The sequence below is a fragment of the Ranitomeya variabilis genome, chromosome 3 (genome assembly GCF_051348905.1).
Source record: "Ranitomeya variabilis isolate aRanVar5 chromosome 3, aRanVar5.hap1, whole genome shotgun sequence".
Taxonomy (NCBI): domain Eukaryota; kingdom Metazoa; phylum Chordata; class Amphibia; order Anura; family Dendrobatidae; genus Ranitomeya; species Ranitomeya variabilis.
The window spans coordinates 443513449-443534970 of record NC_135234.1 but is presented as its reverse complement, the minus strand read 5'-3'; the positions used below and the strand labels follow the sequence as shown (position 1 = coordinate 443534970).

The 21522-nt window shown below is 44.2% G+C and overlaps 1 protein-coding gene across 1 annotated transcript in view; it reads left to right on the top strand.

The window, feature by feature from the left end:
• The first annotated feature begins 1057 nt into the window (after positions 1 to 1057).
• Positions 1058 to 21522, top strand: part of RFC2 (replication factor C subunit 2) — a 63458-nt gene continuing 42993 nt past the window's right edge. The window contains exons 1-7 of the mRNA XM_077296457.1: positions 1058 to 1446; positions 4858 to 4927; positions 6989 to 7030; positions 7115 to 7221; positions 8164 to 8265; positions 16883 to 16983; positions 17091 to 17248. Coding sequence (XP_077152572.1) covers positions 1364 to 1446; positions 4858 to 4927; positions 6989 to 7030; positions 7115 to 7221; positions 8164 to 8265; positions 16883 to 16983; positions 17091 to 17248 — 663 coding nt within the window. The 5' untranslated portion in view covers positions 1058 to 1363. The remainder of the gene's footprint in view (positions 1447 to 4857; positions 4928 to 6988; positions 7031 to 7114; positions 7222 to 8163; positions 8266 to 16882; positions 16984 to 17090; positions 17249 to 21522) is intronic.

The window sequence follows — 21522 nt, the reverse complement described above, 5'->3', positions numbered from 1 at the left end:
GCGTTTTCCTGAGTTTTTCTTGTCCTTGCGTTTGCGGATTAAACGCTGCAGATTAAACTGCAAATGTGAAAGTAGCCTAAGGCTAGGTTCACATTGCGTTAGGGCAATCCGTTTAGCGCTAGCGGATTGCGCTAACGCAATGTATTTGTAGGGGGTCGCGTTAACGTCCCCGCTCTCGCAGATCGGGGATCTGCGAGAGCGGGGAACGGACCTCGGGCGCGCCGCGGACGCTGCAAGCAGTCAAAAGAACGGCACATCGCTAGCGCGAGCCGAAAAAGGCACGCGCTAGCGATGCGATTCAGGCAGAAACAACATTGCTGTCAATGGGTGCACTAACGGACCCGTTGCACGGCGTTAATTGCGACATTTTCGCCGTGCAACGCTGTCCGTTAGCGATCACCCAATAACGCAATGTGAACCTAGCCTAAGGCATGACATACCAACAAAAAAACAAAAATATTAAGTGTCAAAAATATGATAAAAACACAATAAGGGTATGTGCACACGTTGCGGATTCTCTGCGGATCCGCAGCGTTTTTTGCGTTGCAGAAACGCTGCAGATCCGCAATTGATTTACAGTACAATGTAAATCAATGAGAAAAAAAAAGCTGTGCACACGTAGCGGAAAATCCAGTGCAAGGTAAAAACGCAGTAAAAATCCGCAAAAAATCCACAGCAAAAACGCACAAATAACGTGACAAATCCGCAGCTGCGTTTTCTGCTAGGAGAGGCAGAATCCGCACCAGAAATTCCATAGGGTATGTGTCCACGTTCAGGATTGCATCAGGATTTGGTCAGGATTTTCCATCAGTATATTTGTAAGCCAAAACCAGGAGTGGGTGATAAATGCAGAAGTGGAGCATATGTTTCTATTATACTTTTCCTCTAATTGTTCCACTCCTGGTTTTGGCTTACTAATACTGATGGAAAATCCTGACCAAATCCTGATGCAATCCTGAACGTGTGCACATAGCCTAAAAAATGCATCTGACCTAATTACATAAGAAGTGCAGAAGTTCTGCAACATTAAAAAACGCAACAAGAGCAGAGGCTGAATGTTAACGTTTTGTCTGGGAGGGGGTTTCCTAGCCTAAGATCTTGCGCACATCAGAGGTGCCTGCAACGTGTGAGGTTACGGTACACTGTGAGGGGCTCGCATCACGTCATGTGGCAGAACGGCGGCTAGAGGGCGCCATATACAATGCTGCACACGGAAACACGGGCTCCTGAATTTTGAAGGGAAGAACCAGCAGACACCGCCGCGCTTCAGTCACACCGCAGTGCGCAGACTCCATACAGCCGGCGCGCTGTGATGACATTCTGATGACGGGACGTGTTCGTGTGGCGCCGGCGGGAAATAAACATGGAGGTAGCAATGGAGGAGAAAGAGCCGCAACCCACTGGACCTGTGAGCAAGGGGCCGGCTGCAGCGTACGAGCTGCCCTGGTGAGTGCTGGCCGCGGCTTCGGGCCCACTGCAGGAGATAATACATGTATGTTCCCGTCAGGCTGATTTCCCGCCTGCTGCTGCGGTGGCTGCCTGCAGTCTGGCACTGATGCCCTGCACATGGCGGAGAGGTAGTGGCTCCTAGCTGTGCTCCGGGGGCCACAGCACAAGTGTGACATTACTCCAGTTTTAGAAGAGTTAGACTCGGGTCTGATAAAGCCAGCTGCTCAGCGTCTGCAGGCAGGCTGGAGGACCTGTCCTGGTGGGAGGGCTGGCAGAGACCTGCAAGGTGCCATGTAAGCTGGCAGGGGTCCTGGATTCAGATCCCACCGAGGACCACATCTGCAAGGAGATTATGTTCTCCCTGTGGTGTAGGTTTCCTCCCACACTACAAAGACATACTGATAAGGAATGGGGACCGAGATGTGTGTAAAGCGCTGTGGAATATGACGCTACAGAAGGAAGCAAAATAAATAATAAAGGTGATGAACATGGACTCTGAAATGATTCAGATATACTTGTTTTACTAACTCACACCACTGCATAGCAGACGGCCACAGGTGCCAACCTGACTGTGATCACTTGACTATCAGCCTTCCCTATGTTTGTGGCTGTAAGTTCAGCTCATAGACCTGCAAACACCCCTGGCCTTCAGGTAATCTCTAGATGCGAAAATCATGTGAATTCGTCCTAATACGTGGTTGGATTTGGGTCACAAGGCTGATTTCTGATGTCCAGCACTTTGAAAAGTCACACAATTGTACATCGTGTAGATATGCAAAAAAGGTGGTGACTTTTGGCCAGTCGGTGCCATAGCCAAAGAGTGAGGAGCATCGCGGAGCTCAGCTGCTGAGTTCACCAAAAGTTGCACCATTACTCCAGTAATGTTACTCTGGTCCCTTTCTGGAGTAGCATTTCTGGTGAAGCACACGCCATTGACAAGATACGGCGCACCCCTTCATTTAGGCTAGTTTCACACATCAGTTTTTTGTTTCCAGGCTAAATCCGGCCTATTTGTAAAAAAAACGGATCGGGCACAAATTGTGAAAAACTGATGCGCCGGATCCGTTATTTAGCTGGATCCGTCTTTCTTTAATGCGCATGGATTTTTGACTTCCTGTTTTGGAGAGAGAGAGAGAGAACGAGAAAACTCTTTCCAGAACGGAAAAACTGCATGATTTGTATGGGAAATTCTTTGAAAACCGGATCCGGGTGCCGGATTCATTGTTTCACACCTCCGTTTCATGTGTTTTTGGCCGATTCCGTCAGTGTGCGTTTTTTTCCGCCGGACAAAAAAACATTGCAGTGGACGTTTTCTCCGTCCGCCGGAAACGACGATTTGGACGGATCCGGAAAAAAAAACGGATGAAACGTCTGGCCATCAGGCACAATCCGGCGCTAATACAACTCTATGGGAAAAAATCGTATCCGGCGTAAAAAAAACAAAACGTTTTTTCAAAAAATTGCCATATTGTGCCTGAAACAAAAAGCCTGATGTGTGAAAGTAGCCTAAGACTGGCATGTTCAACACTTCATGAATCATCCATGGAGTCATTAGGTCACTTCCAGTACTACTTAATACTGGTCCGGTATCACTGAACATATTTTGGCAGAATAATCGTTCACTGGATGAGGGTCCATGCGACAGTTGATTAACCCCTTACTGACCTCGGACGGGATAGTACGTCCGAGGTCAGCTCCCCTGCTTTGATGCAGGGCTCCGCGGTGAGCCCGCATCAAAGCCGGGACATGTCAGCTGTTTTGAACAGCTGACATGTGCCCGCAATAGCGGCGGGTAAAATCGCGATTCACCCGCCGCTATTAACTAGTTAAATGCCGCTGTCAAATGCAGACAGCGGCATTTAACTACCGCAGCCGGCCGGATATGACGTCATTGCCGACCCCCGTCACATGATCGGAGGTCGGCGATGCTGCAGAATAGTAACCATAGAGGTCCTTGAGACCTCTATGGTTACTGATCGCCGGTAGCTGTGAGCGCCACCCTGTGCTCGGCGCTCACAGCACACCTGCATTTCTGCTGCATAGCAGCGATCTGATGATCGCTGTTATGTAGCAGAGGCGATCGAGTTGTGCCAGCTTCTAGCCTCCCATGGAGGCTATTGAAGCATGGCAAAAGTTTAAAAAAAAAAAAAAAGTTAAAAAAATGTGAAAAAAATATAAAAGTTTAAATCACCCCCCTTTCGCCTCAATCAAAATAAATAAATTAAAAAAAAAAATCAAACCTACACATATTTGGTATCGCCGCGTTCAGAATCGTCCCTTCTATCAATAAAAAAAAAGCATTAACCTGATCGCTAAACGGCGTAACGAGAAAAAAATTTGAAACGCCAGAATTACGTTTTTTTTGGTCGCCGCGACATTGCATTAAAATGCAATAACGGGCGATCAAAAGAACGTATCTGCACCAAAATGCTATCATTAAAAACGCCAGCTCGGCACGCAAAAAATAAGCCCTCACCTGACCCCAGATCACGAAAAATAGACACGCTACGGGTATCGGAAAATGGCGCTTTTTTGTTTGTTTGTTTTTTTTGCAAAGTTTGGCATTTTTTTTCACCACTTAGGTGAAAAATAACCTAGTCATGTTAGGTGTCTATGAACTCGTAGTGACCTGGAGAATCATAATGGCAGGTCAGTTTTAGCATTTAGTGAACCTAGCAAAAAAGCCAAGCAAAAAACAAGTGTGGGACTGCACTTTTTTTGCAATTTCACCGCACTTGGAATTTTTTCCCCGTTTTCTAGTACACGACATGGTAAAACCAATGATGTCGTTCAAAAGTACAACTCGTCCCACAAAAAATAAGCCCTCACATGGCCAAATTGACGGAAAAATAAAAAAGTTATGGCTCTGGGAAGGAGGGGAGCGAAAAACGAACATGGAAAAACGAAAAATCCCAAGGTCATGAAGGGGTTAATGATCAACCTATTTGTTTGTCATGTGTATAATCTTTATTTGGCCCCTTGGGCAACACTTTAGTGTATCAATTTCAGCTCCTATTACATGTCTCAAGTAGGAATTCGGACAAGTGCCTATGTAACAGAATAGTTATAGATAAATGTGGATAAAATCTGCGCTGCTGTGACAAATGATGAATCCCGATATAGTTATAAAATACTCTGGTGGTTTAATCAATGCCTTTCAAAGCTCATGACTTCTTCTTCATTAAATTACCACAGAGATTTTTTGTCTCCTATTTTTCTTTACTAAGTAACAGAATAGGCACCTCTTTAGATTGGCGTGCACTTCTTGGACATGATGTTTAGGATATACTCTCCTGTGCTTGCCACTGCTGTATTGCTAACAATACCGTGAGAAGGTTGGACAGATAGAATAGTGAATATAGGAGAAATGCTCCAAAGTAACATTTATTGTTTGCTTCCTTTACCTAGGGTGGAGAAGTACAGGCCCTTAAAACTAAATGAAATAGTTGGCAATGAAGAGACTGTTAGCCGGCTGGAGGTAAATCATTTATTTTAGATTAGACACCTGAAGGAACCTAGGGCAGATACTGGTTTTGGGACTGCCATTATGTGTGATGTGCAGTTTTTGATACATTCCCACTATGGATATTCCACTTTGTATATTTAATGTGTCACTGGTGTTTAATTTTTTTAAAGTCCAGTCCTTTAACTGATGAGTAGTGTGTGCAGTGCATGCATTTACATAACTGCCCATCACTGTCACTGCTTTCTTCTGTTTCCAGCGCTGTCCTTGGTGTCTTCTGCACCATCTGACGGAAGCGAAGACTTGCCGGCTAACACAGGGCGCAGTTCGTTGCTTTCCTAATATAAAACTACATTCGCACATCTGTTGTTCGCATCCCTGTGCTTTTTTTTTTTTCTTGGACAGCACACTGACTTGTAAAGATTCATTGATCTATACACATATCCATTTTAAAAACAGGTCTGTGGGACTTGGAGCATGTCTGATCCTCTTTTGCAGATGAGACTTGGCCACTAATGTATATGGAGAGGTATTAACCCCTTTACAACCTTGGATGTATAGGTACGTCCAAGGTCATCTCCCTGCATCTATCCTTGCACATGAAAGCTGATCTGATTTGAGATCCACCCACGGCTGCTAACATTTTAAATGCCGCTGTCCATTTCTGACAGTGCCATTTAACTTTTGCGATCCAGAAGCACGTCATAAGGCACCCATCAGTGCCTGGGTTGTCATGACAGCCGGGGGTCTGCAGAAGACCCTCATACTCTTGCCCTGCTGTTTTGCAGCTTCAAGTGTCCTAAGGGGAAAATTGAAGCAAGTAAAACAAATCTTAAAAAAGCATAAGTTCAAATCACCACCTTTTTCCCAAATCAAAATAAAACAGTACACATTTGGTATCGCTGCATTCACAAGTGACCGATCTATCAAAATAAAGAATAAAGGTTTTTTTTGGTCTCCACAACATTGCAAAAAGAGGCCATCAAATCATCGTATCTACTCCAAAATGGTATGAATAAAAAGCCAGCTGGCAACGCCAAAACTGAGCCCTCACCAGGCCCAGATAACGAAAAATTGAGCCGCTATGGGTTTTGGAAAATGGCAAAAAAAAAATTTCTTGCAAACTTTGGATTTTTTTTTTAACCTCTTAAATAAAAAAAAGAACCTGTACATGTTTGGTATCTGCTAACGAATAATGACCTAGAGAATTGTAATTGCAGGTCAGTTTTAGCATTTAGTGAACATGTTAAATAAAAAAAATCCCCCAAAACTATTGCGGAATTGCACTTATTTTGCAATTTCACCGAACTTGAATTTTTTTTTTCTCCCGGTTTCCATTACACTGTATGGTAAAATAAATGGTGTCATTCAAAAGTCCAACTCATCCTGCAAAAAAACAAGCCCTCATGTGGCCATATTGACGGAAAAATAAAATTATGGCTCTGGGAAGGAAGAGAGTGGAAAATGGCAAGGGGGTGAAGGGTTTAAAAATGGATAAAAAACCCAGAAGCCTAACTTCAGTATTTCAGCCGTGTTTCCTTTATTTTTAACTCACGCCTTGTTATAGTAGTGTGAGTGCAGTAATATACTCACCTACCGTTGCTCTCTCTGGTGTCCAGAGCCATTCTTCTCCTCTTCGTCTCTCATCTTACAGAATTGCAATGTATCCATAAAAATCGGATGCTGTACTGATGGTCCGTATGGTATCTTTTACTTTTTTCTAGCACTCAGCCGAATGCAGAGTGAAATTTCAGCATGCTTCAATTTTTTTCACAGACAAATTCTGTCAGTGAAAAAAATTGGCCATCTGCAGGGCCTCATTGGATAACATGGGAAAGTGTGCTATCTGATAAAAAGTCGTATGTCACTCCTCTGAGTTACATGCTAGTGTGAGCGAGCTCTTAGTTTGAGGTCCTTGATGTGAGTCTTGTAGGCTCTCATTGAGAATGTGTCTTCTAGTCCTAATAAGACCGGTTAGTCAGAACTGCGGTCACATGATGCAGAAGAGGAATAGCAGCAATGGGTATGATTTAGAGCACTATTGCAGAACCAATTATTTGATGTCTTGTTTTCTAGGTATTTGCAAGAGAAGGAAATGTTCCTAATATCATCATCGCTGTAAGTATCTGCATTTTCACTCCCAGATTAGTGTTGTAGAAATGTCTTTTCTGGTGAAGTAATAGTCTTCTGTTCCATGTTCAGGGTCCTCCAGGAACTGGTAAAACCACAAGTATTTTATGTTTAGCTCGAGCACTTTTGGGTCCTGCACTTAAAGACGCTGTTCTGGAGCTCAATGCCTCAAATGATCGGTAAGTGAAATACCTGAGTCCTCCCCATAGACATATGAGTGTGTACATAATTCAGGTAAGCGATTAAAGATTGCTGTTTGGTCTATTAGTACAAGCTTGCCATCTTAGTGTCTTGTTATAATGCAACATCTCTAGTCACTTTGAAGTGACATTAACCCCTTGCCTCCACTGCTAGTTTTCATTTTTGCGCTTTAGGGTTACCTCTGTTTCATTCAAGGATCATTTAACCCTATTTTTTGATTGACATATCCATGCAAGGCTTGCTTTTTGTGAGAACTTGTAGTAATGAATGAAACCAACCATTTTACCATATAATGTACTGAAAAATGGGAAAAAAAAATTTCAAATGGGAGGAGGGGGTAAAAAAGGAACCCTGCTTTTTGATCTTGTTAAGTTGGTAAAAATTACCTAGCAGTATGATTCTCCAGATAAATACAATTATAGCAGTAACAAACTTTCATAGATATGTTTTTCTTTTTTCATTTAAATGATGAAAAAAATCTTGTTTAAAAAAAATTGTCGTCATTTTTTCTGGTCCTAAGGTGTGAAGACTTTGCATGTCAAGTTGCTGGTTTTATTGATACCAATTAGGGGTACATATTACGTTTTGTTTACTTAGTACTGCATTTTCTTTTAGTGATATCTGGTAATCGAGAAAAAAAAAACAGCGTAAGCCTGGCTATATGTGTGTGTGTGTACGTACGTACGTACGTACGCACACACACACGCACACACGCGCACACACACACACACACACACACACACACACACACACACACACACACACACACACACACACTGCATTATATTGTGAAAATCACGGTTTCCTATTATGCATGCATTAGAGTTCTGATTCCACTTTCAATAGCTAACAGTTTTTAATGCTGTTCGAAAGACTGTTTAGAAAATACCTTAATTTATTTCTTTTCTTTTTTTCTTTAGAGGTATTGATGTGGTGAGAAACAAAATTAAAATGTTTGCACAGCAAAAGGTTACACTTCCAAAAGGTCGGCATAAAATTATCATACTGGATGAGGCTGACAGGTGCTTGTCTTACATTTTTTGTCCAATAAATCTGTATTTAGTTTGCAAAGCATGTTTGGTCCCTTGGGTCTCAAGTCCGTCTATATGTAATGCTGCATAGGCTTCATCAAACTCTTCAAGTACGAATATGTATTAATATTCTTTTGCTGAATACCTTTCTGCAAACCTTTTGCATACCAGTATCGGCATTGTAGAGGTATAATGGCTCTCTAATGTAGTGCTGTTCGGTTCTCACGATGAGTTTCTGGCGAGTGTTTGTCATGTATTTTAAAGAAGTTGTCCACTACAATAATAATTATTATTTTTTTTAATAAATCTTGCCATTATGTGCCACTGAAAACATCCACTGTCTTTATTTTAGCAATATTACCTTTTATCATGCTGTAGCAGCACATCTTCAGTGCTGGATCCAGCTCTCATGGGGTTAATCGACAACTTCCTTTCTCCTGAGTTATTGTGCTCTAATACTACAAGTTCCATGATGCATTGCACTGCCACTAAGCACGAACCTACCACACCCACTCCAAAACACACCCCAACCCCTCCCTCCTCTAGCTTCAAAAAGATTTGTGATGTCATTTCGGTTCAACCTCCTCTATTACATTTTTACATTTGTCCAACCCACACTCCATTACACACAGATAGATAGATATGGGATGGATAGATAGATACATACAGAGATATATCTATATATCTATGTCTATTTCCATAGATATGTCCATATCCATGTTTCTAAACCCCTTCACCCCTGGAGCTTTTTTCGTTTATCGCTCCCCTTCTTTCCAGAGCCATAATTTTTTCGTCAATATGGTCATGTGGGGGCTTATCTTTTGCGGGACAAGTTCTACTTTTGAACGACACCCTTGGTTTTACCATGTCGTGTAACAGAAAATGAGAAAAAAAAGTCAGTGTGATGAAATTGCAAAAAAAAGTGCAATTCCACACTTGTTTTTTTGCTTGGCTTTTTTGCTAGGTTCACTAAATGCTAGGCTGTGTGCACACGTTGCGGATTTGATTGCAGATCCGCAGGGTTTTTTGCTGCACAGAATTGCATCAAATCCGCAGTGTAGTGCTCAACCAATGTAAGTCTATGGGAGCCGCAGACTTGTTGTGCACATGCTGTGGAAAAAGGCTTACCGAAACGCAGTTGTTTTTTTTTCCGCAGCATGTCACTTCTTTTGTGCCGATCTGCACCCATAGACTTTCATTGAGTCGGGCATATCCGCAGCAAAACCGCAGATGTAAAAAAGATCTGCAGTTTAGATGCGGATGTGGGTCCGAGAAACGCTGCAGTTCGGGAGGAGGAAAGTGTGTGGGTGGTGACGGTGTGCGTGTATGTGTGTTCGGATGTGTGCGGCGCTGTGCGGGACTGTTCAGGTGTGTGCGGAGGTCTGCGGGCTGTTCGGATGTGTGCGGGACTGTTCGCGTGTGTGCGGGCTGTTCGCGTGTGTGCGGGCTGTTCGCGTGTGTGTGGGACTGTTCGGGTGTGTGCGGGACTGTTCGGGTGTGTGCGGGACTGTTCGGATGTGTGCGGGACTGTTCGGGTGTGTGCGGGGGGGTCTTTTGGGGTGTGTGTGCAGGCATGGGACTACAAGTACGCAGCATCCAATCTGCAGCTAATTCGGATGTAATCCGGACGGTGGACACGTACCCTACACTATCCATACATCCATCAATAGATATATCTATCCAGATATATCTATAGATATAGGAATAGATAGATGTATGCATCTATATATCTATATGTAGCTCTGTCTATCCATTTCATCTATCTATATGTCTATCTATGTGTAATTGAGTGTGGGTTGGACAAATGTAAAAGAGGAGGTTGGACAATGACATCACAAATCTTTTTTTTTTTTTTGTTCAATAATACATCTTTATTTATCTTTCAAAAACGCACAAAAAACACCCAAAAAACGCACAAAAAAATGCATCAAAAGTGCGCAAAAACTGCACCAAAAACTGCATCATAACCGCACCAAAAACTGCATCATAACCGCACCAAATACTGCATCAAAACTACACCAAAAACTGCATAAAAAAAGCATCAAAAACCTGAATCAAGACAACGCAAAAAACCGCACCAAATACTGCAGCAAAAACTGAATCAAAACCGCACCAAGAACTGCATCAAAACTGCTCCAAATATTGCATCAAAAACGCATCAAAACCACACAAAAAACCCGCATCAAAACCGCGCAAAAAACCTTGACAAAAATGCATCCAAAACACAGCTGCGTTTTCTGCAAGGAGGTGCAGACAATTCTGCACCCAAATCTGCAACGTGTGCACACAACATAAAACTGACCTACCATTATGATTCTCCAGGTCATTACGAGTTCATAGACACCAAACACGTCTAGGTTATTTTTTATCTAAGTGGTAAAAAAAAAATTTCAAAACTTTGCTGGCTGTGGGCTTTACTAGCTATTAAAATAGGGGGACCCCCCCAAAAAAAATGACGTGGGGTCCCCCTATATTTCATAGCCAGAAAGGCTACGCAGACAGCTGCGGGCTGATATTCATAGCCTAGAGAGGGGCCATGGATATTGCCCCCCCCCCCCCCCCCCGGCTACAAATACCAGTCCGCAGCCGCCCCAGAAATGGCGTATGTATGTTATGTACTGTATGTATGTACTGTATGTGGCATGTTGCATGATGTCGCATGGTGCATGATGTCACGTTGCATGTCCTCGCATGGTGCATGTCGTTGCATGTCGTCGCATGGTGCATGTCGTCGCATGGTGCATGTCACATTGTCACATGTTGTCCCATGTTGCATGTCGCATGATGTTGCATGGCGCATGATGGTGCATGGCGCATGATGGTGCATGGCGCATGATGTTGCATGGCGCATGTCGTCGCATGCCGTCGCATGCTGCATGTTGTTGCATGCCGTCGCATGGTGTATGTCGCCGCATGGTACATGCCGCATGGTACATGCCGCATGGTGCATGCCGCATGGTACATGTCGCATGCCGCATGGTACATGTCGCATGCCGCATGGTACATGTCGCATGCCGCATGGTACATGTCGCATGGTGCATGTCGCATGCCGCATGGTGCATGTCGCATGGTGCATGCCGCATGGTACATGTCGCATGCCGCATGGTACATGTCGCATGCCGCATGGTACATGTCGCATGCCGCATGGTACTTGTCGCATGCCGCATGGTACATGTCGCATGGTACATGTCGCATGCCGCATGGTACATGCCGCATGGTACATGTCGCATGCCGCATGGTACATGTCGCATGGTGCATGCCGCATGGTACATGTCGCATGCCGCATGGTACATGTCGCATGCCGCATGGTACATGCCGCATGGTACATGTCGCATGGTACATGTCGCATGCCGCATGGTACATGCCGCATGGTGCATGCCGCATGGTACATGTCGCATGCCGCATGGTACATGTCGCATGGTGCATGCCGCATGGTGCATGCCGCATGGTACATGCCGCATGGTACATGTCGTCGCATGCCGCATGGTACATGTCGTCGCATGCCGCATGGTACATGTCGTCGCATGCCGCATGGTACATGTCGTCGCATGCCGCATGGTACATGTCGTCGCATGCCGCATGGTACATGTCGTCGCATGCCGCATGGTACATGTCGTCGCATGCCGCATGGTACATGTCGTCGCATGCCGCATGGTGCATGTTCTGTATGTGTGACTGTGTGTGTTTTTTTTTGTTTTTTTTTTGTACATTCAACACATTAGCCGGATGATGGGACTACTACTGTCCCATCATTGGCTAATGTGTCACTCACTGTCGCAGGCAGAGCCCGATGGGACTTGTAGTCCCATCGGACGATGCCTGCACACAGAGGCGCCGCCACCACCACCGCAGACCCCCCCCAGCACCTTCGGCACAGACCTTCACCGCGGAGACCCCCGCCGTCGCACCGGCCACGGCACCGGCCGCACATCTCGGCACATGATCGCGGCCGGCCAGCAGATCCCAGCATAGACACCAGCGCAGCCCCGCCCGCCCCCAGCAAAGCCCCGCAGGCAGCCCACAGCCCAGTCACTCTTGAGTGACTGCTGACTGTGCGGCTGGGTCAAGCCTGTTGCTGACGTCACGTCAATTTCCAGAGTCTGGAAATTGACGTGACGTCGGCGGAAATTAGCGGTGGCTGCAGCCTGGGGGTCACGTGACCCGCACTCAGCCGCCGCCTTAGCGCCGCTCACAGGCGAAAACGGCAACAGAAGGTATTTACACAATTCATTAGGGGCCCCGGGGGATACATTGGGGGGTTAACTGAAAGTAGTGGACAACCCCTTTAACCCCTTCCTGACCTGTGACACAGCATATGCGTCATGAAAGTTGGTGCCAATCCGACCTGTAACGCATATGCTGTGTCACAGAATGATCGCGTCCCTGCAGATCGGGTGAAAGGGTTAACTCCAATTTCACCCGATCTGCAGGGACAGGGGAAGTGGTACTTTAGCCCAGGGGGGTGGCTTTGCCCCCACGTGGCTGCGATTGCTCTGATTGGCTGTTGAAAGTGCAACAGCCAATCAGAGCGATTTGTAATATTTCACCTATGAAAAGTGGTGAAATATTACAATCCAGCCATGGCCGATGCTGCAATATCATCGGCCATGGCTAGAAACCCTGATCTGCCCCCCCAACGCCACCGATTTTCCTCCCCAGTCCTCTGTTCTGTGGTCCGCTCCCCTCCTGTCCGCTCCCCCCGTTTTTTTCTGTGGATTTCACTGTGGTTTTCTATTGGAGCAGTTGTAAAACCGCTGCGGAATCCGCAGAAAGAAGTGACATGCTGCGGAATGTAAACCGCTGCGTTTCCACGCAGTTTTTTCCGCAGCATGTGCACAGTGTTTTTTGTTTACATTGAACTATAAACTCATGGGAAACTGCTGCGGACCCGCAGCTGCAAAAATGCTGCGGATCCGCAGCGTTTTCTGCAGCGTGTGCACATAGCCTTAGAATTAGGCTATGTGCCAATCCGCTGCGGATTCGTAGCAGTTTTCCATCAGGTTTACAGTTCCATGTAAACCTATGGAAAACTGAATCCGCTGTGCCCATGGTGCGGAAAATACCGCACGGAAACGCTGCGTTGTATTTTCCGTAGCATGTCAATTCTTTGTGAGGATTCCGCAGCGTTTTACACCTGTTCCTCAATAGGAATCCGCAGGTGAAATCCGCCAAAAAAACCACTGGAAATCCGCTGTAAATCCGCAGGTAAAACGCCAAGCCTTTTACCTGCGGATTTTTCAAAAATGGTGCGGAAAAATCTCACTCGAATCCGCAACGTGGGCACATAGCCTTAGGGTTAGGGTTGGAATTAAGGCTACGGTTGGAAATAGGGTTAATATTAGGCTTGTGGTTAGGGTTATGGTTAGGGGTGTGTTGGGGTTAGGGTTGTGGTTAGGGTTGGGATTAGGGTTAGGATTAGGGTTAGGGGTGTGTTGGGGTTAGGGTTGTGATTAGGGTTATGGCTAGAGTTGGGATTAGGGTTAGGGGTGTGTTGGGGTTAGTGTTGGAGTTAGAATTGAGGGGTTTCCACTGTTTAGGCACATCAGTGGTCTCCAAACGCAACATGGCGCCACCATTTATTCAAGCCAATCTTGCGTTCAAAAAGTCAAATGGTGCTCCCTCCCTTCCGAGCCCCGACGTGCGCCCAAACAGTGGTTTACCCCCACATATGGGGTACCAGCATACGCGGGACAAACTGGGCATCAACTATTGGGGTCCAATTTCTCCTTTTACCCTTGTGAAAATAAAAAAATGCTTACTAAAACATAATTTTTGAGGAAAGAAAAATGATTTTTTACTTTCACGGCTCTGCGTTGTAAACTTCTGTGAAGCACTTGGGGGTTCAAAGTGCTCACCACATATCTAGATAAGTTCCTTGGGGGGTCTAGTTTCCAAAATGGGGTCACTTGTGGGGGGTTTCTACTGTTTAGGCACATCAGGGGCTCTGCAAACGTAACATGATACCCGCAAACCATTCCATCAAAGTCTGCATTCCAAAACATCACTACTTCCCTTTTGAGCCCCCACGTGTGTCCAAACAGTGGTTCCCCCCCACATAAGGGGTATCAGCGTACTCAGGAGAAACTGAACAACAACTTTTGGGGTCCAATTTTTCCTGTTACTCTTGTGAAAATGTTTAAGCACACAGGGGCTCTCCAAACGCAACATGGTGTCCACTAACGATTGGAGCTAATTTTTCATTCAAAAAGTCAAATGGCGCTCCTTCCCTTCCGAGCCCTGCCGTGTGCCCAAACAGTGGTTTACCCCCACATGTCAAGTATCAGTGTACTCAGAAGAAATTGCCCAATAAATTTTAGGATCCATTTTATCCTGTTGCCCATGTGGAAATGAACAAATTGAGGCTAAAATAATTTTTTTGTGAAAAAAAAAAAAAAAAAGTACTTTTTCATTTTTACGGATCAATTTGTGAAGCACCTGGGGGTTCAAAGTGCTCACTATGCATCTAGATAAGTTCCTTGGGGGGTCTAGTTTCCAAAATGGGGTCACATGTGGGGGAGCTCCAATGTTTAGGCACACAGGGGCTCTCCAAACGCGACATGGTGTCCGCTAAAGATTGGAGCCAATTTTTCATTGAAAAAGTCAAATGGCGCTCTTTCCCTTCTGAGCCCTGTCGTGCGCCCAAACAGTGGTTCCCCCCCACATATGGGGTATCGGCGTACTCAGGACAAATTGTACAATAACTTTTGGGGTCCAGTTTCTCTTTTTACCCTTGGGAAAATAAAAAAATTATTGCTAAAAGATCATTTTTGTGACTAAGAAGTTAAATGTTCATTTTTTCCTTCCTTGTTGCTTCTCCTGCTGTGAAGCGCCTGAAGGGTTAATTAACTTCTTGAATGTGGTTTTGAGCACCTTGAGGGGTGCAGTTTTTAGAATGGTGTAACTTTTGGGTATTTTCAGCCATATAGACCCCTCAATCTGACTTCAAATGTGAGGTGGTCCCTAAAAAAAAAAAATGGTTTTGTAAATTTCATTGTAAAAATGAGAAATCACTGGTCAAATTATTACCCTTAGGGTATGTGCACACGTTGCGGATTTCTTGCAGAAAATTCCTGAAGAAAACCGGAAATTTTCTGCAAGAAATCCGCATTTTTTTTTTGCGTTTTTTTTCCGTTTTTTTTCGCGTTTTTTTAGCATTCTGCAAGCGTAATTAGCTTGCAGAATGCTAAAGTTTTCCAAGCGATCTGTAGCATCGCTTGGAAAACTGACTGACAGGTTGGTCACACTTGTCAAACATAGCGTTTGACAAGTGTGACCAACTTTTTACTATAGATGCAGCTTATGCAGCATCTATAGTAAAAGATAGAATGTTTAAAAATAATAAAAAAAATAAAAAAAATGCTTATACTCACCCAGACATCTCCTCAGCGGCCGTCCGGCTCCTCTTCTAGCTGGTCTGTGCGCACAGGACCTCCCGTGACGTCACGGTCACGTGAGCGGTCACATGACCGGTCACGTGAGCGGTCACATGACCGCTCACGACCAATCACAGGACAGTGACGTCATTCGGCGAGGTCCTTCAGCGCACACCAGCTACAGGAACCGAACGGCAGCGTGCGAGGAGGCGGGAATACATCGAGGGTGAGTATAGGACTGTTTATTATTTTATTTCTTATTTTTTGACCACTTATATGGTGCCCAGTGCGTGGAGGAGAGTCTCCTCTCCTCCACCCTGGGTACCAACCGCATATAATCTGCTTACTTCCCGCATGGTGTGCACAGTCCCGTGCGGGAAGTAAGCAGATCAATGGACCCCTAGGTGTGCGGAATCCCTGCAATTCCGCATTTTTAATGAACATGTTGCTTTTTTTTCCGCTATGCGATTTTTTCGCGGAAAAAAATCGCAACATTTGCACAAAAAATGCGGAATACCCTGTAAATAATAGGAGGCTTATGTAAGCGTTTTTTTTCGCGTTTTTATCACGTTTTTATAGCGAAAAAACGCGAAAAAAAAGCTAACAATCCTGAACGTGTGCACATGGCCTTATAACTTCCTAGTAAAAAAAAATTTGTTTCCAAAATTGTGCTGATGTAAAGTAAACCTGTAGGTAATGTTATTTATTAACTATTTTGTGTCACATAACTCTCGTTTAACAGAATAAAAATTCAAAATGTGAAAATTACGAAATTTTCAAAATTTTAGCCAAATTTCCATATTTTTCACAAATAAACACAAAAATTATCGACCTAAATTTACCACTAACATGAAGCCCAATATGTCACGAAAAAACAATCTCAGAACCGCTAGGATCCGTTGAAGCGTTCCTGGGTTATTACCTCATAAAGGGACACTGGTCAGAATTGCAAAAAACGGCAAGGTCATTAAGGGGTCAATTCTGTTCTGACACAGTGCACAGATAGGCTTCTAGTGCAGGCATGACTGCTTTCCAGCATGCAATTTAACATTTTCACTCAAAAGACAGTGTATGTTAATCAGAATTTATGCTGGAAACAAGTGTTAAGGAAAACCATACTTTTTATTTATTTATTTTTTCAGATGACTGCAGTTGTTTGGTAATTGTTGTTGTAATCTCTACTGATAATCAAATATTTCTCTTTGCTGAAATACTTTCTTTTTCTTGATATCTAGTATGACAGATGGAGCCCAGCAAGCTTTAAGGAGAACTATGGAAATTTACTCGAAAACAACACGTTTTGCGTTGGCCTGCAATGCCTCTGATAAAATTATAGGTAGTTCCAAAATAGTTTTGTATACTTTGGGGAGTGCATCTAGTTTCCTGATTAATTTGGCTACTTAAGCTGTTCTTCTGCTGATATATTTTTCCTTATCTCGTCAGAGCCTATCCAGTCTCGCTGTGCTGTTCTCCGATACACAAAATTAACTGATGCACAGGTTCTTGCCAGGTTGATGACCGTGGTGGAAAAAGAGAATGTGGAGTGCACAGATGATGGTCTTGAGGCCATTGTATTTACTGCACAAGGGGACATGAGACAGGTACTAAATTGGGGTGTGAGTAACAGTGGTCCCTCCCAGTAGTAGATGCTCAATGTGAAGTTTGAGGCTGCTTTTACTAACTTGCATGTATTGGCTCAGCTCTATTCCTGTACTAATTTCTCCCACAGTTTGAGGGATCATCTCCCATTGTGCTGAAGGATAATGTTTTTTTTTTATTGTATTTTTTATTGAAATACATTTTTAAATTTTTACAGGAAGAGATTTTTTTTTGCCATCTTAAATTTTTCACCGTCATTTATAGGTTGTCAACCAATCCTATACTATAATAATACTTTGGTTAAACAAAGTACCGTATATAAAGAGTAAAAGCTTACGAACAAACAAACACAGACTCAAACAACAGGAAAGGATATGGAATGTTATGCCCTATTAATATCCCTCTCATAGAGGTCATATATTTAACATGTCACAAAAGGAATTCCAAGGAGACCAAACAAGGTTAAATCTCTCTACAGTATTGTCATTAAAGGGCCACTGTCACCCCCCTCCAGCCGTTATAAACTAAAAGAGCCACCTTGTGCAGCAGTAATGCTGCATTCTAACAAGGTGGCTCTTTTAGTTTTAGGTTCAAGTATACCCAAAATAAAGCGATTTGATACTTAGCCACAATTCCGGTCTCTAGCCAGGGAGGCGGGTCCTCACTCCCCAGCTCGAACCGCTCCTCTGCCGTCACTCCAATCTTCATGGTCTTTCGGCGCCGCCCCCTCAGCGCTGTTTACGTTTCAAAACTGGCGCCTGCGCTGTGTACTACTGTGCTGCGCAGGCGCAGTAAGCTCTGGCTGTCTGACGTCCCAGCCAGGCTTGCAGACTGCGCCTGTGCGGGCAGTGCGGCCACCCACCTTTGGAATCCCAGCCCCGCACTGTGCATAATGCATAACACACAGTTTTTTTTGGGCCACTAAACTTTATCAACATGCACAAGAGACAACAAAAATGCAGCCGCAAAACTCCACAAAACCTGCAGAAAAAAAAACAAAATAAAAATGCAATGAGTGAACATAGCCTTATGTTGCGATTGCCGTTAATGGTATAACGATGACCGCAAAAAAAAAAAAAGTCTGATTTTTCCATTTAATTTCTCTTTCCTCTGAAGTGATCGCACATCAGAGGAGAGAAAAATAGGGTCCTCAGGTCATTTCCCCCTCCGGAGTCCCTGCATTTTCCCCGTGAAGTCCCCCGTGCCAGAAGAAAATGGCAGGCGCTTGTTCAGTGCTCCTGCCGAGATCTGCCACCCGTCAACAATAAGAAATTTTTCCTATTGGTTTATTTTGTTCACTGTTTATCACAGTGATCAAAAAAATAAAAAAAAAAAAATATATATATATATATATATATATATATATATATATATATATATATATATAAAAAAAATAGTAAATCAAACCCCCCTTATCACCCCCTTAGTTTGGTAAAAATAAAAGTGTTTATTTCCATTTTTCCATTAGGGTTAGGGTTGGGCTACAGTGGGTTTGGCTAAAGTTAGGGCTGTGGCTAAAGTTAGGGCTGTGGCTAAAGTTAGGGCTGTGGTTAGAGTTGGAACTGGGGGAGGGTCCACTGTTTAGGTACATCAGGGGGTCTCCAAACACGACATGGCGCCACCATTGATTCCAGCCAATTTTGAGTTTAAAAAGTCAAATGGTGCTCCCTCCCTTCTGAGCCCGGCCATGCACCCAGTGGCTTCTCCCCACGTATGGGGTATCGGCGTACTCAGGAGAAACTGCACAACAAATTTTGTGGCCCATTTTCCCCTGATACCCTTGTGAGAATAAAAACATTTGATTCCAAAGTAAATTTTTTGTGAGAAAAGTAAAATGTTAATTTTTTCCTTTCACATTGCTTTAGTTCTCGTGAAGCACCTGAAGGGTTAATAAACTTCTTGTGTGGTTTTGCACACCTTGAGGGGTGCAGTTTTATTAAATGGTGTCACTTTTGGGTATTTTCTGTTATAGTGACCCCCCAAGCTCGCTTTAACCCCTTCCCGACATTTGACGTACTATCCCGTCGAGGTGGGGTGGGCCCGTATGACCGCCGACGGGATAGTACGTCATAGCCGATCGGCCGCGCTCACGGGGGGAGCGCGGCCGATCGCGGCCGGGTGTCGGCTGCATATCGCAGCTGACATCCGGCACTATGTGCCAGGAGCGGTCACGGACCGCCCCCGGCACATTAACCCCCGGCACACCGCGATCAAACATGATCGCGATGTGCCGGCGATGCAGGGAAGCATCGCGCAGGGAGAGGGCTCCCTGCGGGCTTCCCTGAGCCCCCCGCAGCAACGCGATGTGATCGCGTTGCTGCGAGGGTCTTACCTCCCTCCCTGCCTGCTCCAGACCCGGATCCAAGATGGCCGCGGATCCGGGTCCTGCAGGGAGGGAGGTGGCTTCACAGAAGCCTGCTCAGAGCAGGCACTGTGAAGCAGCCTGTACTTCTCGCAGATCGGTGATCTGTCAGAGTGCTATGCAAACTGGCAGATCACCGATCTGTATTGTCCCCCCCTGGGGCAAAGTAAAAAAGTAAAAAAAAAAATTTCCAAATGTGTAAAAAAAAAAAAAAAAAAATATATTCCAAAATAATGAAAAAAAAAAAAATATATTATTCCCATAAATACATTTCTTTATCTAAATAAAAAAAAAAACAATAAAAGTACACATATTTAGTATCGCCACGTCCGTAACGACCCAACCTATAAAACTGCCACACTAGTTAACCCCTTCAGTAAACACCGTAAGAAAAAAAAAAAAAAAGAGGCAAAAAACAACGCTTTATTGCCATACCGCCGAACAAAAAGTGGAATAACACGCGATCAAAAAGACTGATATAAATATCCATGGTACCGCTGAAAACGTCATCTTGTCCCGCAAAAAACAAGCCGCCATACAGCATCATCAGCAAAAAAATAAAAAAGTTATAGTCCTGAGAATAAAGCGATACCAAAATAATTATTTTTTCTATAAAATAGTTTTTATCGTATAAAAGCGCCAAAACATAAAAAAAATGATATAAATGAGATATCGCTGTAATCATACTGACCCGACGAATAAAACTGCTTTATCAATTTTACCAAACGCGGAACAGTATAAACGCCTCTCCCAAAAGAAATTCATGAATAGCAGGTTTTTGGTCATTCTGCCTCACAAAAATCGGAATAAAAAGCGATCAAAAACGGTCACGTGTCCGAAAATGTTACCAATAAAAACGTCAACTCGTCCCGCAAAAAACAAGACCTCACATGACTCTGTGGAGCAAATGTGGAAAAATTATAGGTCTCAAAATGTGGAGACGCAAAAACTTTTTTGCTATAAAAAGCGTCGCTGGTTTCACACTTCCGTTTTTGTCTGCAGCGTTTTTTGCACAAAAAAACGCATGCGTTTTTTCCCTATATTTAACATTGAAAACGCATGCGGTTTTTTGTACGCGTTTTCAAACGCATGCGGTTTTTTTCTGCATGCGTTCATTTTCAGAAATACAACCTGCAGTATTTTCTTGCGTTTTTAAGCACATGCGTTTGTTTGCGTTAAAAACGCATGCATTTTTATCGGAAAAAACAGAAAACACACTGAAAAGCCACCCACCACCATCAAGGTGATAAAGGGATCCAAACCCTAACCCTAACTCTACCCCTAACCTCACCCCTAACCGTTTAATGAACATTTTCTGACAGTCATAGTGCCACGTATTTCAGTGCCACGTATTTCAGTGCCACGTATTTCAGTGCCACGTATTTCAGTGCCACGTATTTCAGTGCCACGTATCTCGTATTTTAGTGCCACGTGTTTCAGTGCCACGTATTTCAGTGCCACGTATCATGTATTTCAGTGCCACATATTTTAGTACCACGTATTTCAGTTGCACGTATTTCAGTTGCACGTATTTCAGTGCCACGTATTTCAGTGCCACGTATTTCAGTGCCACGTATCACGTATTTCAGTGCCACGTGTTTCAGTGCCACGTATTTAAGTGCCACGTATCACATTTCAGTGCCACGTATTTCAGTGCCACGTATTTCAGTGCCACGTATTTCAGTGCCACATATCACATATTTCAGTGCCACTTATTTAAGTGCCACGTATTTCAGTGCCACGTATTTCAGTGCCACGTATTTCAGTGCCACGTATTTCAGTGCCACGTATTTCAGTGCCACGTGTTTCAGTGCCACGTGTTTCAGTGCCACGTGTTTCAGTGCCACGTATTTAAGTGCCACGTATTTCAGTGCCACGTATTTCAGTGCCACGTATTTCAGTGCCACGTATTTC